At 42.7% G+C, this 18912-nt stretch overlaps 1 protein-coding gene and 1 long non-coding RNA gene across 3 annotated transcripts; one reads left to right on the forward strand and one right to left on the reverse strand.

The window, feature by feature from the left end:
* The first annotated feature begins 1979 nt into the window (after nt 1-1979).
* On the forward strand, nt 1980-9096 carry LOC147257525 (uncharacterized). Of its 2 annotated transcripts, XR_015117614.1 has the most exons (4): nt 1980-2068; nt 6006-6085; nt 6662-6789; nt 8768-9096. It is a non-coding gene; the product is annotated as an uncharacterized LOC147257525 (long non-coding RNA). The 2 variants fall into 2 exon arrangements; XR_015117615.1 differs by lacking the exon at nt 6662-6789.
* Nucleotides 9097-9837: 741 nt separating this feature from the next.
* ankrd49 (ankyrin repeat domain 49) lies at nt 9838-14477 on the reverse strand. Its single transcript, XM_086211530.1, has 3 exons — nt 14366-14477; nt 12896-13126; nt 9838-12471 (listed from the first exon to the last, which is right to left on the reverse strand). Exons 2-3 carry the CDS (start codon nt 13112-13114, stop codon nt 11995-11997), a joined length of 696 nt encoding a protein of 231 aa, XP_086067656.1. The 5' UTR covers nt 13115-13126; nt 14366-14477; the 3' UTR covers nt 9838-11994.
* Between the last annotated feature and the right edge of the window lie 4435 nt (nt 14478-18912).

The following is an 18912-nucleotide window of genomic DNA, read 5'->3' on the forward strand; positions in this document are numbered from 1 at the left end:
AAAACTGGCTGAAAAAAACAGAATTGGTAAACATTTATTTAACATATGTTGTGTTAAAACACATAATTTTCCTTTTTTTTTAATATGTGCTGATACAATCCGACATGAATTTCTGTTTTGTTTTGTTTTGTTTTTTTGCTTCGCGCGCCTGGATCAAAAATCCTTGAACTACCTTCAGGCTCAGGCCCCAATAAATAGAAGCGAGCAATTGAATAATTCATTTGACGACTTGGATGAAAAGTTGTGGAAAGAAAAATCATCCAGAAACACCCTGAGGCCTGCGGGGAGGTGAGGAATTTCAATCTTGTATTTGTTGTCAAGAAATACAAAATAAAAAATGGCAACAACATGGAGGAACAAAAGAAATTTCAGGGTGTCACTGAAGGCAGCGAGATGTCTTGACTACCAAAGTCATGGACTGGTAAGAACCATCTAGTCCAGTCTTCACTGTCCGTTGGAGAAGGGCCGTCCAGTCTCCTTTCAGAATAAAAGCAGCCTGTAATGTAAAACGTGCTTCTATGACTTCTAGCACTGCAAATTAAAGTTAAATTTGTAATTAAAGGTTTACCTCTTCTTTTCATGTGATAATGAACACATTCTAGTTGCCGGCATGTAATAAATTGAAAATATTCCAGTCGTGAATGTAATCATAAAACACAGTAGCTCCGAGGAGAAGTCACAAACCTCCCTGAGCACTTGCTCAGCTTCATCTCCATACCAAATGGTTTTCACGTGAACACGCTGCAGATTAATGTCTCAACGTGTAATTACCTCGGTATTTATGTGGCAGTCAAATGATGAGCTTTACCCTTAACAAAGCCCCCGGATTTGCATGCAAAAAAAAACAAACCACTTAATTTTCGCTTGAACAACCTGGAACCAATCATGTAACCTGCTGAAATCACGATAAAAGTGAAATTGTGAAAATCTACGTGAGCTCCAATCCGGCAAATCGTGGACACCATGGTAGCAGAGTAATTTTCCGGAAAATCAGACGAATTATTTGTATCCACGGGATGGAAATCAAAGCAGTAATTGTGGATTTTCTCATGAAAAAAAGATGTGAATCACTAAGATTTGTTCCCAAAAACTCTGCATGATTTATTAAGAAAGGTGTTGCGTACATTTATAACGTGAATTTTTTTAAACCATTTAAAAAAAAAAATTCCTAAACCGCCAGTGCTGCCCTCCAGCATGGCTTTCCATGTTTGAGTCTCAGTGTGAGGAGCAACAACCCGCCCGTGTGTCGCTGATTTACAATCCCACCGGCTCTCAATTATGAAACAACAACAACAAACTCCTGCACCTGCACAGATTTAAGGAGAAAGTCTCAGCCTTGTTGGATTTTGTATTTCTGCTCACAATTTTAATCATTAATGGATGCAATTAATCATCTCCTTTGCTCCAAATTTATTTTTGACTCTCTATCATGAAGATCTATGCGTAGTACCGGGTCCTCCCATTTCAGGTGAGCTGACGTGTCTACAAAAATCGAAAAGCAGGTCACATTTTAAACACTAGACGTGGACTGTCGCTCTGGTCAGGGTTTGTAGAAATCTAAAGTTTAAGCTTGAAAGCACGGGACAGAAAATAGCAAAAATATGATGAACCTGCAGTGCTTAATCACTTTAATGTGACACAACATGTCCTTCATACATAGACGACAGAGGAAAGGAAGCTCACAGGTTCAGATGCGACTGTGTCGGGAGAACAGCTGTGAATGGATGCACGTTTTGAAGAAAAAAAATCAAGATGCAGCGGTTATTAAAAGTTTCCAAAATTCTACACTTTGGTTATTGTGTTTTTTTTTTTGCATTCGTTTGTACATGTTACAGAACAAGTAAGATGTTGTTTTCAACATTTCTAAATAGGATCTATATTACGTTATTGTGCACCGCTGCGCGGATGTACTTCTGTGCGCATGGACGTCGGCGCGCTTTAATACATTCATGGGGCGCGATTTACAAATCAAACATGGCCGAAGCGGAGAAGATGTACTCTCATTGGACAGTGCATGGAGATGCGTACCGTAGCACAGGTGGAAGTGTTGGAGGTTTGGGAAAGGACGGTAAGAGGATTAATCATGCAACTGTCACGAATACTGAAATGAACCCTGGCAACATTGTTAAAAACGCAGCTGTGGAATTTGACATGGCATGAACGCAAACCAAGCCAAATTAAAAATGCTAAATTTGTTGTATCTGTGGCATACAGAGCGTAAATGTGAAGGCCAAAGCCACCGATCCATAAGTGTGTGGTTCTTTGAAAGGTGTAAGTTCATTAGTTCTGATCTCAGTCAGTTACATTGGTTTGTTACCATGGTAATGCTGAGAAAGTTAGGTCTCTCAAAAGCACCTCACCCCTCACCTCAGCTTTCCCTCTCTTATAACCCTCTAATTGCCACTCCTGTTTCTGAGTAGCTCTCTCCCTCTCCATGTGTGGGTATGGGTGTGTGAGAGAGAGAGCTTGGGCAGAGGAAAGAGTGAAGGAGTGAGAGCAGATACACCCCCCTCACTGTAATCAAGCTGTCCTCAGCTCTGGCACAACTGTTAGATGGAAGCCCCTGCAGGGGACGCGTTGCATTCATGCTGCCTTGTTATATGTTGAAATGTGTAGAGAGAGAGAGAGAGAGAGAGCTGCACTACCTCAGAGTGGTTCCTAGATGATTATGAATTTGCCTGGCAGTATGAGTGGTAAAGAATGCCGCTTTTTTTTTCGAAGCATTACTCAGTCTCACAGTTCCCTTCTTTAAGACCACCAGGATTCACAACTCACAACAATTATCAGAATCAAATCTGTGTCAGGTTTCACAGTGAAAGCATTCCTGAAATATGTGTTTGCATGGATGTACTGTATATCAGAAGTAAGAAATATTTAGTCAAGTCAGTTTTATTTGTGTAGCGCCAAATCACAGCAAAAGTTATCTCATGACACTTTACAAGTACAGCAGGTCTACCTAACACCCAGCAATCTCTTCTGCATGAGCAAACACGTCCTGCAACAGCGGCGACGAAAACCTTCCTTTTAACAGGCAGGATCGTCGAGCAGATCCAGGCTCAATGGGGACGGCCTTCTGCTTTGACTGGTTGGGGGGAAAGAGAGCAGGAGAGCAGGGCAGAGACAAAGACAGATAATGGAGGACAACAGATATACAAAAGGAAAGAGAGGGACAGAGATAAAGAGAGAGAGAAAGGGAAGAGACTGATGGACAGACGGGGACGTGAGCAGGTGGAGCTACGGGTGGCAGTTTGAGCCTCTTCAGGTCTGCAGCCTCCTCCAGCAGCACCCAGGGTCTGGGTTATGAGGAGCCTGAAGGCTCCAGAGAAGACGAGTTAGTAACACATATGAGTATGGTTTATGTATGACACATACAGGAGCACAGAGAGGAAGAGAGAAGCCCAGGGCACTATGGGAGATCCCCCAGCAGTCCAAGCCTAAAGCAGCATGTCTAAGGGCCAGCCTAAGCCAGACCTAACTATAAGCCTGATCAAAAAGGAAGGTCTTAAGTCTGCTCTTAAAGATACAGAGGGTGTCTGCATCCCGGACCGAAACTGGGAGACGGTTCCACAGGAGGGGAGCCTGATAGCTGAAGGCTCTGGCTCCCATTCTACTTTTAGAACTCTAGGAACCACCAGTAACCCTGCATCCTGGGAGCTAAGGGTTCTGGCTGGGTAATGAGGGACTATGAGCTCTGTCAGATATGAAGGAGCCTGACTGTTGAGAACTTTGTATGTTAGAAGGAGAATTTTAAATTCTGTTCTGAATTTGACAAGGAGCCATGCAGAGAAGCCAGTACAGGAGAGACATGGTCCCTTCTACTAGTTCTCGTCAACAGGCGGGCAGCAGCGTTTTGGACCAGCTGGAGAGTCTTTAGGGACTAACTGGTGCAGCCTGATTGGAGGGTAGTCTTCCAGCCTGGAAGTGACAAAGGCATGGACTAGTTTTTCTGCATCCTTTTGAGACAGGATGTGTCTGATCTTAGCAATGTTTCGTAAATGAAAGACAGCAGTCCTAGAAATTTGCTGAATGTGGGCATTAAAGGACAGATCCTGAAGAGAACTCCTAGGTTCCTTACGGTCGTGCTGGGGGCCAAGGTAATGCCTTCCAGGGTACCGATCTCATTAGATAGGGTGTCTCTAAGATGTTTTGGGCCCAGGACAATGACTTCAGTTTTATCAGAGTTTAATGAAAGGAAATTATGGGTCATCCAAGTTTTCATCTCCTTTAGACAGGCCTCCAGTTTAGTCAGCTGATTCATTTCATGAGGATGCATTGATAAGTACAGCTGTGTGTTGTCAGCATAGCAGTGAAAATTAATTGAGTGTTTCCTAATAATGTGACCAAGAGGAAGCAGATAAAGGGTGAAGAGGACTGGTCCAAGCACAGAGCCTTGAGGAACACCATAAGTGACTGCAGTGGTTTCCGAGGATTTATCATTATTTAGTACGAACTGAGATCGGACCAGCACAGAGACCAGTCCCTCATCTGATGCTAGTAGGAGGTCATTGGTAACTCTGACGAGTGCTGTTTCTGTGCGATGATGAATCCTGAACCCTGACTGGAAATCCTCTAATAGGCTGTTGCTGTGGAGAAGTCACAGAGCTGTTTAGCAACTGCTTTTTCCAGAATTTTTGGAGAGAAATGGAAGATTTGATATTGGTCTGTAGTTGGCCAAAACGTCTGGATCCAGGGTTGCTTTTTTGAGAAGGGGTTTAATTACTGCTGCTTTAAAGGACTGTGGGACGTAACCAGATAACAGCGACAAGTTGATCATGTCTAAGAGGGAGGTGCTAACGAGGGGTAGAGAGTCCTTAAGCAGCTTGGTTGGGATGGGGTCTAGAAGACAGGTGGATGGTTTAGAGGAGGAAATTATTGAACTGAGCTCATCAAGGCTAACGGTGGAAAAACTGTCCAAGTGTATGTCTGGTTCACTTTAGCATGTTAGCTGTTTGCTTTAAATGAATCATGTCCTTTTGAATATCCGTATGCATGATTAGATTTTAGTCTGTACCATTTTAGCATTCATCATCAGGTTTCTCAGCCTTAAACATGAATAATCACTGCCTCCACACGAGTTGTTTAGAGTGCAGTGGATTGGTACTTGCTGATGAACATAGTGGATTGTTTCAGCTGGTAGCGGCCGACCACTGTGGAGATTTCAACAGATCTTTCGAGGTTAGATTAGATTGGCTTTATTCACTTTTAAAAGCGACGACGACTGTTCTGAGAGGAGGAATCACTGCAAAGCCTCGTTCTGCAGCTGCACCATGATCGCGCCATGACATTTATAATAATATCATGTTCTTCTATATTGCGGGAACAGTGATCCATCAGTGTAACCAATTACATCCTGATTGTCAAGCAGAACTTGTCATTGTTCTGCGTGTCCAAAGGACCATGTCCATTTTTTAAAATCTAATAGAGAGAAATAACAGCCAACACACTGTGAGGTACTCACTCACAGGGTGGAATCACCAAGAAGTTATGCAGTGAGGAAATAGTCTTCACAACATTCAGGCATTATTAATTCCATCCACAGAGGCGCCAAATTATGCAAATTATTCTGCAGTTCATTGAACAACTGAGTCAACAGAACATCGAACTTTGCGATGAAAAGCTTGGAACAGGATGGTCTTCTAGCCAGAGTGACGGGATCATTTAGAGGGACTTTGTCAGTTTCTGCAGTTCTGGTGTGTCGTTTTTAATAAATGTCACACACCACCGGAAACACGATGTTACACAGTTGAATGCATGTGGTTGGTTTATCAACTTTTTAGCGTCTTGAAGTCGGTTAAAAATGGTCCCTACTTCTAATGAACCGGGATCCTGCACAAAGGGTGGCAACAAAGTCCCGCAGAGACAGACTCTCACTTTACTCTCAGATGATGGTAGAAAGGAAGGACGGAGCGCTCCTCATCTCTGGAGACCGTCCAGTGTTTCTACCAACATTTGAGACAACAGTGCATTGAATTGTTATAATGAAAATCAGCTTTTGTTTTCCTCAGCAGGCGACTGACAGAAAACTGAAAAGAAAACTGAGCTGATTAAATTGGATCCTCGAACGCGTAGAACCGCCGCAGCACTGGTGAGCTTAATGAGTACTGTTTACATGGAAGTGTGCATGTACGGATGCGCGGTAGCTTTAATTGAAAAGCCAAAGTCAGAAATCCAATTGATCATCTTTGAGCTTTGAAATAGTTTTGTCCCCCCCCCCCCTTTTTTTTTTGTTGCAGACAAAAACGCTTTATTTGTGAAGTTGTTCTGACAGCGGTACGTCTTAGAGCTGATACGATAAATGGTTGAACAGTTTTGTTTCACAACAATGACAGTCATTAAAGTGAAAGTGTTTACTGCCCCGCCCCCAGCCTGTTCTCCACTGTCACTTTGTTGAGCAGTGTCTTCGTGTCAGCTCAGCCGAGGTGTTCTACCTGTGTCTCAATGCCACTTTTAATGACCCTGGAATGTTCAGTCAGCTGAAGACTACGGTGATTATTGATGAGACATAGACATTGTTTACAAGGAAGAATGTCAATGATGCTTAATTGCTTCTGTGCTGAGCATTTTGAGGGTGAATTCACCAGGATGAAATCAACATTGAACCTTTTAAGTAATTTCAGCCAGGAGAAAAACAATTGCGTTTGTTGTCGGTTTAATTTGGCAGGATAACTCTGTTCTGGGATCTCCGTGCCTTCCGTGTGAAAACAACAGAACCCCCAGTTTGTGTCCTCAGTCCACTCTTCGACTCGGGCTCAGTGGACGATGGTGTGGGGGCAACAAACCTGTTATTCGGTAAACCTTTGATTATGTTGCAGAAAACAGCAATAAGATTAATAAACCAAGTAGATGCTAGAAGACATTCCAATGGGTTCTTTATCGAATCTCTAGAGTTGAAACTTCAACGATTTGAAAGTGTTATTAGTCGTGTTTCAAGTCAAAGACAGGCTATAGTCTCATCTACAGTCAAGTCAGTTTTATTTGTGTAGCGCCAAATCACTACAAAAGTTATCTCATGACACTTTACAAGTACAGCAGGTCCAGCACCAAACTCCTTCAATGAGGTTCCACCCAACAGTCTCTAATCCATGAGCAAACACATCCTGCAACAGCGGCGATGAAAAGCTTCCTTTAACAGGCAGGAACGTCGGGCAGAGCCCAAAGGCTCCAGAGACGAAGACGAGTTAGGAACAGAGAGGAGGAGAGAGAAGCCACTGAGGTCATTTTTGGGATGAGGAGGAATTCAGTCAAAACAAAAACAGCTATTGAGATGAAGTTTTCCACTCTAGATGAATACCATAGCATGAACATTTTCTGTTTTTTTTCCCCCTGTGAATGTTAAATATTCATTGAGTGAATCTGCAGCAACTGTTTCACTAAAACATTTCGTTACACTGTAGGCTCAATATTCTGTATGTAGAAGTCGCAAGTCGACAGCCCGTTTGGCTGGTTTGATTTACAGTTTTAAATGTTGACACTTGCTGTGTAGCGCCACCATCAGGCTATCAGCCCACAATGCTCGGTAAAGAAATCTACCATAGCAATGGTCAGGCTCAGGCCAAAATTTCATTAAGAGGAGAAGGAGAATATGAAGAGGACGTTGGAAGGGTCGTAGTTCTTTCATAAGCATTTAAAAAGAGAGTTTATGTTTTATAGGCCGGTGGATTACCAGTACTAACTCAACTCCTAAGAGTATCTGAAGATTTTTTTTAATTTCAGTAGTATTTCTTGGATGACAGATTTGAGTAGACAGCTGATATTATAACCTTCAGCAGTCGGTGACAGAAGCCATTCCAAAGATGTCAGAGCGTCATGTAGTGTGACTTCTGTCTGAAGCAATACCCCGTGTCAGCAGCTCCACGATCATTGTCTAAGCAGCCTTTAACGGAGCTTTTTGACAGATAGAATTCTAGACTGGTGTGGTTCCCGCAGAGCAGCTGCTGTATTCAACACGCTGATGTCACACACAGTTAACAAGGAATTGTTATTTCTTATTATCACTTCCTTTTTCTTTTTTTTTGGGGGGTTGTTTTCTATTTTGAGTGACTATTGAGGGTTGAGACAAGCACACGGAAACTGCGTTTTCATCGCACAAAGGATTCTGTCAGGGCAATTACAGATGCAAGTTTTGTTTTCCTCCTCTGCCCCTGAAAGGAAGAGACATCTATAAGAGGAGATGAACCATCAAATCACTAATTACTGCAGATTCTCCGCTGTGGAACTTCCTTCATGAATGAGCTTCTGCAGGAAGTGAATCTGAAGCCTCTTTGCACTTTGCCTGTGCATCTTCTGCATTGGAAAAAAAAAAAAAAAAAACCTGATGAAAGATTGAGAGAGGTGTCAAGTTTGAAGCTCTGTAGTCCCGATTAAACTAAAACACAGGTGTTCGGTCTCTCCAAAACTTTACTCCTTGGCAGCAACTTTTTTTTTTTTTACTTTTCTCTAAGTGTCTATCATTCCGACTGACTTCACTCAGTCCTCATCTGTAAATCATGAAATAATTTGTAATGAATGAACACAAACTACTTGTAATAATTCTTTCAAGAGGGAAGAACAGGTGGATAATTAACCTGCTAACTGCATGTAAGGGCATTATCATTGATTTCCTCAAGCCAAAATAATACAAACCTTTTTTTTTTAAATGTTGGAGATGACACCTTAGCTGAAGTCGTGGTTTCAAAGTTCGTACTATTTATTGGACAATGATCAATCTCTAGCCAGCACTGTTGTGAGTTTTACCAACATCGCATCTTTTTTTTTTAATCTTCTGAAGTCATGAAGAAGATACATTCCATCATCACAATATATCCTGAAACCTCACTTCCTCAACTGCATGATCCAGGCAGGTGGAGACGATCGCGGCGCAGCTCGGTGGTGGAACTCGGTCCTCGTGACCCAAGTCAGTACAACCCTCAGAAGCTGCTTTGGCGAATGTTCCTCGGTCGGGACGGCGGCGGTATATCTTTTATGTGTATTGTATTGTTTCTTACCTCCTGTAAGGTGGTAGCTTGACTGTGTGGTCTCCATCCAGTTTCATTGTCAACCTCTCTGTTAGCACCTTTTAGTAAAACCCATCATAAGTTCTTAAAAGAGAAAGTAAAATTCATACCAAACCCTTAAAAATGCCTCCGTAGTGCTAATCTGAAGTAATCCAAGTTTAGCTGCACTTGTGTCACGGTTCACTTCAGTGGTTTAGAAGGTTACTGCAATTTTCCTTTCTACCATTTCTTGTGAAACTCCAGAAATGTAATTCTACTGCTTATGTATTGTGCACTACTACTCCTTCAGTACTACTACCTCTACTGCACTACTACTTCTATCATGCCCTTTACAAGGCAACTGCTGCTAACCCTGGAGGTATAGACTTCCTTACCTCATGTACAGTGGATATAAAAAGTCTACACACCCCTGTTCAAATGCCAGGTTTTCGTGATGTAAAAAATGACAGCAAGAAAAATAATCTTACAACTTTTTCCACCTTTAATGTGATTTATAACCTGTACAATGCAATTGAAAAAAAAAGACTGAAACCTGTAAAGGGAAAAAATAAAAAATAAAAGACTGAAAATAACCTGGTTGCATAAATATGCACACCCTTAAACTAATACTTTGTTGCAGCACCTTTGGCTTTTATTACAGCACTCAGTCTTTTTGGGTAGGAGCCTATCAGTGTTGCACATCTTGATGTGGCAATATTTGCCCACTCTTCTTTACAAAACCGCTCCAAATCTGACAGATTGCGAGGACATCTCCTGTGCACAGCCCTCTTCAGATCACCCCACAGATGATCGATGGGATTCAGGTCCGGACTCTGGCTGGGCCATTCCAAAACCTTAATTTTATTCTGGTGAAGCCATTCTTTTGTTGATTTAGAGGTGTGCTTTGGGTCATTGTCGTGCTGAAAGATGAAGTTCCTCTTCATCTTTAGCTTTCTCACAGAAGGCCGAAGGTTTTGGGCCAGTACAGACTGGTATTTGGAACTGTTCATAATTCCCTCCACTCTGACTAAGGCCCCAGTTCCAGCTGAAGAAAAACAGCCCCAAAGCATGATGCTGCCACCACCATGCTTCACTGTTATTTTGGTGATGTGCAGTGTTATTTTTTGTGCCAAACATATCTTTTGGAATTATGTCCAAAAAGTTCAATCTTTGTTTCATCGGACCATAACACATTTTCCCACATGCGTTTGGGAGATTTCAGATGTCTTCTTGCAAAATTAAGCTTGGCTTGGATGTTTTTTATGGTAAGGTAAGGCTTCCGTCTTGCAACCCTACCCCATAGCCCAGACATGTGAAGAAGACGGGAGATTGTTGTCACATGTACTATACAACCAGTACTAGCCAGAATTTCCTGTAGCTCCTTCAGTGTTGCTGCCGGCCTCTTAGCAGCCTCTCTGACTAGTTTTCTTCTTGTTCTATCGTCAATTTTGGATGGGCGTCCTGTTCTTGGTAGTGTCACTGTTGTGCCATATTTTCTCCACTTGATGATGATGGTCTTCACAGTGTTCCATGGTATATGTAATGCCTTAGAAATTCTTTTGTAGCCTTCACCTGATTGATATCTTTGAATAATGAGATCCCTCTGATGCTTTGGAAGCTCTCTGCGGACCATGGCTTGTTCTGGAAGTTGTGGCTACAAAATGTCAGGAAAAGCCTCCTAGAACAGCTCAATTTTATTTGGGGTTGATGAGAGGCACTTTCATTGGTGTCAGGTGTGTGCTGACTCTAGTTTAACATGAGTTTGAATGTAATTGGTTAAATCTGAACACAGCCACATCCCCAGTTATAAAAGGGTGTGCACACTTATGCAACCACATTTTCTCAGTTGTTTAGTTTTAATTCACCTCCCTCAAAGATTTCTGTTTGTTTTTCAGTTGCGTTGTACAGGTTAAAGGTCACTTTAAAAGTGCAGAAAGTTGTAAGATTATTTTTCTTGCTGTCATTTTTTACATCACGAAAACCTGGCATTTGAACAGGGGTGTGTAGACTTTTTATATCCACTGTATGTCGTTGCGTTGCGCTCTCTGGCCTGAAGAGACAATGGAGGTTAAAGTGGAAGCACCTCTATATTTATATAGAAATTATACATCGATAGCAAACATGCTTAAACGGGCACAGCGAGTTACTCTTTTCTTTGACTTGGACATGAAGGCCGTCATTTACAATAAATAGTTTTAAGGAACAAAGCCACGAGTTTTCAGTCAAACTACTAAATGTTCTTCGTTTTACTAGCAGAGAATCATAATGGATGGAGAAACTCCAATGTGGCTTTCCGGTGGCAAGTGGAGAACTGTGACCGCAACCAGCCAATCATCAGAAAACAATGATTCAATGGTTATTCCTCAAAACAAACACGGGAATGTTTCCATCCAACTGCTGCCGATCGAACAATGATCTCTCCACTGACTCAAGCCCTCATTCTGCAGCCCTAATAAAAGCTGGGATTGAATGGTGGTGCTTTACCATCACAATCCTGATGGGATATTCGTTTTCTACTTAAAGACACTTGAGTTAAGACTTTTACAGCTCTCTTATCTGCAGCTAGAGAAGCTGCATTGTCCGTGTGACCTTGACCTTTGACTTCCAACATTTTTTTCACACTTGAGCCATCGAGGCGTATCAGAGATGTGGTGTACATGAGAATGTGGTGGTTTAACTTCTTCTATTGCAAAATCTCAAAGTGCACATGACAACAGCAGAAGTGCAGCTAGAGAGAGCAAGGGAGGGACTTGTACAAACCTCTCAAGTTGGAGACTGTCTTGGATTTCAAAGTGTGGGACCAGAAGACCCACACTGGCCTGTATTTAATGCAGTCCCTAGAGGTGCAAGCAAACCCTCCCACCATGTAGAAACTACACATGGACAATATTCATCCAAGTCTCCAGAACTCCTTAAAGTCATAAAGGTATGAGTGGGAATATTGTCAGGTTTCAAAATGGGCCTCAGCCATCAGTTTGTGCCTCCGAAGTCTTCAGGAAAACACAAACGTGGAGCTCTCCAGTCATGGGATGGGTAGCACATTAGTGCAGTCTTCTACCATCTCAAACAGGAAGTGATGCGGGCCGCTACGTCGTGCTAGCTCACTAGCAGTCTCCCCGCTGTTGCTGCGGAGCCCTGCCTTCAGATGGCGCTGAGAGAGGAGGAGCTCTAATGTGTGGGCGGAGTCTGTTTTGGAGGCGCTGGTGTGGGAAGCAGCCAGATGTAGTGGCGTGAGCCCACCGTTAGTCTGGGCGTTGAGATTGGCTCCGTGCTGCAGGAGAAACGTCGCCACAGAGATGCGGCTCCAGCGGCAGGCGCTGTGCAACGGCGTCCAGCCGTCGATGGTGCGGGTGTTCACCTTAGAGCCTGCAGTAAGTAAAGCAGAGATCACATCCACATGGCCGCTGTATGCTGCACGGTGCAGTGGCGTGTAACCATCCTCATCGCAGCAGTGCACCAGCAGAGGATCAGCAGCTAACAGCCTGAGGACTGTTGACAGCTGGAGGATCGATCACAGAGGACAAGCATTAGTATTCTATGACACTCTTAGTGAAATCTAAAATTAAAAACCATCTGAATCACAGAGAGGGTTCACAAGGTGCTTTCCCCTTTTATAAAGATAGCAAAGTAGGACATGTAAAGGTTGCCATGGCTACAAATCCCTCTCGTCACTTATAACTGTTTTCCCAGAACACAGTCAAGTACGGTGTGTCTTCTTTTACACACTAACAAATAATTCACTGGCAACCCGTCTATCACCCAAAGTCAGCTGGGATAGGCTACAGTCCCCCCCCCCGACCCTTAACGGATAAGCAGTGTAGAAAATGGATGGATGGATGGAAGGATAACAAAATTCAGTTCTCCTACATCAGGGTTGTTCACATAGTTATTAAAACAGACCAAAAGTAAAAACAAAACCTTACACGGTTCTTTTCTGCAGCCCACAGAATGAACTCCACCGGTGTGTCTTTGAGAGCTTCTTCTTTTTGTAGATACCACTCTTCACTGTGCTGTACCTCCTCCTCCTCCATGTCCTCCTCTTCATCCTTGCTTCCAGTCCACAGGCTGCTTGCCCCCCGGGGGATGAGATGTCCATGAGTATTCAGAAGCTCCAGCTGATTGAGATCTTCTGGGAACTCCATGTCACCTGAATTCTTGTTTCAGAATCCAAGACGCATGAAAACAGATATTACAGATGTAGCGGGCAACGACAAGAGCTTGTAGTCGAGTCGCGAAAGAAATCTAAAATAAATTAGAGGAGCACTGATATTTATTAAAATTAAAGTCACAGGGGCAGATTTCACCTGAAGTTGCCCTAGGGGGAATTTGATAACCTCCCTGCTCATTAAAATGTAATTCTCAATATAAACAATTGAGCTGTTTGGCTTTAATAACCCAATACACCTGTCCCTGAAAAGCTGAACTGCCTCAGGTTGTAATGTTTTTTTTTTTTTTATGTCTGATTATTCTGCTCTGTGAATCATAAGGTAGGATCTTCCGTTGCAATGACCTTGATTCATAGAGTTGTTTCTTTAAAGAAAGATACCAGCCTTAGTTGGTCGGCTCTCTGGTCTTCATTCAAACAAGCACTTAGCGACATATTAAGTGACTTTCAGTACAAACAGTCGAAGTGAATCCAGCCATAGATAACAACACATCACAAATTCCAACAGATTCACTTTCTTCTCACAATTGAAGCGGTGCAAAACCTGAAGCATTTCCTGCACTTGTATGATGGCGTAGGGGGAAAAAACTATGACAGTACTATGATTCAAATGACAACAGTACGGAGATGTACTTTCATGTTCCATTGGGAGTTTAGTTCCACTGAGAGGAATCTTTTGTATTTTTCTTTTTTACTCACATCATCTACATTGAATTACTCAGACACACGAATAAACAACACACTTCACTTTCAGTTAACAGCCACCAACGCTCAAGACATAAAGGTCATCAAAGACCTCCCACAAACTCAAAATAAGGCTATAATTGAGGAGAAAACACACACACACACACGGCTATTAACATATAGGCACCCAATTAATTCTGACTGATTTATCACTCTTACATTCTTCATCTCCTCTAGTTAGCACTGCTATATATTTAATTATTATTCTTCGACATCACCAAGTGTCCAGCCTGTAAAGTGGCCGTGCCTTTGAATCAACCTTCTTTAAACAGTGACAGTAATGGGAGTTTTGATGCAGGTGTCACCGCTAGCTAGCTGGATGTGCGACATTTACGTTCACGTTGTGCACGAAATAATTGAGTTCTTTAAGGTTAGTTAGGTAGTTACGACACTTATCAAGGTATGTGTGTAAGTTACGCCAACTTTAAAAGTCGGTTTCATTGAGAGGACATCAGAATTTACGGTAATGCAGCTTCATCCTCACCTTTCAGTTTCAGGGCGATCCAAACAAACCTCAGGCTACTGTAGCAAAGGCTTATGGGATTTGTAGTTATTTGGCGAACTAATCTCAGAGAAGCTCAATATCCTAAGACACCACTACCCATAACCACTCACGGCCGTTTACTTTTTCTTCGTGGCTTTAATTTCGAGTAGCCGAAACGTGAAACAGTGATAAGATGCCAAGCCGAGAACGGTTTTCTTCACCAAAACCCTCCACCATCCGCCAAGAGGACGATGTTGTATGCTAGCAGATGGAGACCTCTATTAACCTAAAGCCATGATTTCATTCGTTATCTAAATTAAAAACTCAACCACAGACTGCCCTGCCTACTTAACAGAGGTGAAATTTACCAGAAACTTTCCACAGAAAATTTCCAGAAAGTTTCTGGTAAGTTTCCAGAAACCTCCCCCCCCCCCCCCCCCAAAACATTTTTATTCTGCCGGAACAACCTGTCATTCTAAAGTGAAGCAAAAAAAGAAGATGGATAAAAGAGTCTTGTTTAAAGTGCTATTTATAAAAGCAGTAAAGAGAAACCTGCAGCTGGGTATCCAGTATGTGTGAGAAAAAGAGAGGGAAGTTTCACAGAAAGGAAAGTGTCTCAATGTTCCACTGAGCCCAACCTGAAGACGTCTGTCCTGCTGTATGTGGGGCCAGCAGACTAGGACTCGGTTTTAATAGATTAAAGGAAGATTAGTGCTTGGTTTGTAGAGTGGATTCAAGCAGACTGACTCTTTAGCCTGGTTGTTAAAGGAGCCTTTGGGACAGATGTTAGGACACTCCTTGCTGGGTCGGAGCTTCTTTATCCAAACTGTCCCTCTCTGTAAAGGTTTGAGCTTTTGGACGTGGTGAATCAAGACTAAAATAAATCTAGGGCAGATCTTGCTCTCCTGATGGCTTCTGTTAGTTAATACATGGGAGTGTTTTAATTTATCCTGATTCTCCCGTTTCATCAAACTTAAAAAAAAAAACCCTCTCTCTAACCATCCATCGAGCAACATTGTCAATACCTGTAACACCATCAAATGATCACTCTCACAGGAAATGAGGAAGTATGTTAAGTAGTGCTTTTATAAGATATAAAATAAAGTCTCTCTTTTTCCATGTCTTCCCAAAAGACATCCTAACTTCTTTCTTATCTCAGGTTTTTCTCTTTTTCACTTCCTCTTTGAAGTTTCGGGTTCCAGGTCCCGGCTCCAGCACAGGGTCTTTCTGTGTGGAGTCTGCATGTTCTCCCTGTTCCTGTGTGGGTTCTCTCTGGTACTCCAGCTTCCTCCCACAGTCCAAAGACATCAAGAGGGGACGAGGCTGATTGATACTCTAAATTGACCGTAGGTGTGGCTGTGAGTGTGAATGGTTGTCTGTCCGACCAGTGCTTCTAACCAAGTACGATGTCAGAATAAAGGAAGCACTGCAAGTACCACCATTATGACCAAAACTGAAAATACAGCAGCGTAGTGACTCCATTCAGCAGGGGTAGACAGCAGGTTTACTCAGAGGACACACGGAACACGTGCAGGACTCTGGTCCTGAATCTGAACTTTGTTTCCAACCCTACGCGTCACTCTGGTGAACTCTCAGGTTACAATGAAAAGATCCACTTGTTGCCAAATACTGACATATATATTAATGTTTTGGTCACTGAAGAAACCCCGAATTATGTTGCAGAAATATAGAAATAAGTAACTGGGTGAAGGCTTTGACATAAATACTCTCATCTAATGTGATGGAGAACTATGCGACGTGAGCAGATCAGCTGGAACCTCTGTTGGAATCGGCTTTTATAGCAGTAGACATTGAGTACACATTCAGTAATTCAGTTAACACTTAATACACACATAGAACTCACTCACTCAGTACAGGCTCCTATAGAAGATGCAACATGTGCTGCAGGGTCCAGCACAGGCCGGGGGACATGGGCACTCCTGAAATGTGCATTCTGTTGCTATGCGACAAAGACTCCCGCATCTGAATGTAACATCACCTCAATAATCTACCGAGGTACTGGTGTAGTGTACGTTTGAGTGGTGGACCTGGACTGCTTCAGTGTGTAGTGGGCGTTTGAGGTGTTCTGGTTTCACGAGTCACTGCTTAGCACTTCACCAAATACACACACTGGGGCCTCCGCTCTTCCTCAGTGGAAATAAATGGAGTCATAACTCCTTAGCTCATGACTTTGGTGGCAGGAGGATTTCGTCTCTGTTTTTTGCGGATGACGTGGTCCTCTCAGCTCCATCAAAAAAATGACCTTCAGCTCCTGCTGGGGCAGTTTGCAGCTGAGTGTGAAGAGGCTGGGATGAGAATTAGCACCTCCAAGTCTGAGGCTGTGGTCCTCAGCCCCCCCCCCCCCCAACCCTAAACAGGATAAGCGGAAGAAAATGGATGGATGGATGGATGGTCTTCCTCTTTGAACAAAAATCAGATTTACTCTCTTGCTCCTCTTAAAGGATATCTAGTGAAACCAGTGAGGAAAGTGCTGCGGTACACCTCCCAAACCCACCAACTGAAGCAGCAATCATGAAAATTTGGAAGAAAATTGCACCCTGCTAATTTGGATCCATCTGGTCTATTGGTCTCCATAGCGACAATGTCGTTATATTGTCCAATTACAGATCAAATTAATGACCTTGGGACAAATCCATGTTCAAATCCAGGAACCTAAAATAAGACATCAAAATGTTATATATTTAAACTCTTTCTTCCCTCAGCATTATGGAAGTAGCCTCCTTCATTTCTTTTCCTTCCCCATGACCTCGTCCCTCTCAGGCTGCTTTTTGATGTTCTGCCAATGGATGTGATCCATCTGTCTTTATCTCCACTGTACTTCAAAGTACCTCTTACAGAACCTCTCACAGAAGGACCTGCACACTTTTTCCATCTTAGCGCTGATTTTGACATAATTAATCATCCCAGGCTATTAGAGCTTGAAACATTTGATTGGTTTGTTAGTTTGTAGTCCTTTTTATCAGCTTGATTAACATTTGGAAGCTTAAGCAACGAAAGCTATATGCACACAAAGTTGGACACGGGGGTTCTACAAGGTTCTGTTCTTGTACTGGTATTATTGGCTTTTTACTGTATTTGCTAACCTTTGACAAAATTTTCTTGTGACCCAAATTTAACGCAGGATTCGCTGTTGTTAATCCAAACTCCCTCGGGCAACAAAATCTGTAAACGTTTTGCAAATACCAATATAATCAGGTGAAACTATTCAGCTAGCCTAAAGCTTTATACATGGATGCTATTTCCTGTTATTAAATTGAAAAAACTGAAGTTATCATATTTGACTCTGCTTTTTCTCATTATCTAGTCAGTCTAGAGTTCTTTAGCCTCCAGTACCACAACAAACTCTGAATGTCAGGTGATGTCCTTCAACGCCCATGTAATACTCATTTCTAGGTTCTGGGACTGGTTCTTCATCGCAACAAAAAGGGACTTTTACGATGCAGAAAAACCTCTCTGTGCATGTACGTAGTCCAGGCTGTATTATTGCTGTCTTATTATCGGGCTGCAACTGTTGCAGGCGTGCTAACGTGAAGCAAGAAATTGTATTTCACCTGGAGTCTCTTCAATGGCTCCCTGTAAAATCCAGACTAGAATATAGAACTCAGAAAGCTTTTCAAGGTCAGCCACCATCGTGTCTGAAATTGCTCATCGCACTTTAACAAGCTGCGACTCGCGGTTAGTAGGGTCCAGAGAACTTGCGACGCCGAGCTTTCACTACCAGGCTCCTCTTTCTTGTGGAATCATCTTCTAGTCTCAGTCAGGAGGCAGACACCCTCCCTACGCTTAGGAGTGGACTTCAAACTTTCCTTTTCGGTTCGATTTAGGGCTCGCTCAGGCTCATCTTTAATCATCCCCTACTTATACTACAAGACCTGGCTCTCCTGTGATGCCCAAGGCTCCCGTCCATCTGTTCACATTCACATCCCATTAATGCTTAACTACGAACACATTTACTCCTCCTGTTGCTGGATCTGTGGCTTCTAAGAATCTGCTTGTTATTCTTAACAGTATAACAAACAGTAGTGGTGGCCATGGGCTGTTGCTACTTCCATACTTTTCTCATGACACGTCGCATATCGTCACCTCCCTGAAATAATTGCCTTAGTCATTTTTCCAGTTTTTCAGAAAACACACACACACAAAAAATGGAGACAAAACACCATGAGTTGTTTTAAGCAACAACAAAAAAAAAAGTCAAAAATGACTCAGGCAATTATTTTTAGGTGCCGATATGCGCTAATATCTTGGCTTACCGAGACTGTGATTGCACTCCTCGTTAACCCTCCTGAGTGATCTGACAATATTCAGGTGATTGTTTAGTGCTGGGCCATTTTCTCTGACACCAACCTGCATTCGTGTGCTTTCATGGTGTAATGAAGGCCCTTCATACAGAATATCAAGTGACAGCAGGGTCACTGTTGCTTTTACTCCGGTTTTTCAAAGGTAAGTGCAAGACTAGCTTCTGCTCTGCCTCGTTGGGATGACCGGTGATTGGATTGGCTCGGCAGAGTTTGAATTGTCTCCTC

The sequence above is a fragment of the Aulostomus chinensis genome, chromosome 8 (genome assembly GCF_037954235.1).
Source record: "Aulostomus chinensis isolate RoL2024-O1b breed Wild chromosome 8, RoL_Achi_v1.0, whole genome shotgun sequence".
Taxonomy (NCBI): domain Eukaryota; kingdom Metazoa; phylum Chordata; class Actinopteri; order Syngnathiformes; family Aulostomidae; genus Aulostomus; species Aulostomus chinensis.

What these genes read in the sequence shown, in the direction of transcription:
- ankrd49 (XM_086211530.1), bottom strand. Translation starts at nt 13,114, where the DNA reads ATGGAGTTCCCAGAAGATCTCAATCAGCTGGAGCTTCTGAATACTCAT. An exon ending in GGGCTGCAGAAAAGAACCGT is followed by an intron (nt 12,472 to 12,895) that starts GTAAGGTTTTGT and finishes TCGATCCTCCAG; the next exon opens with CTGTCAACAGTCCTCAGGCT.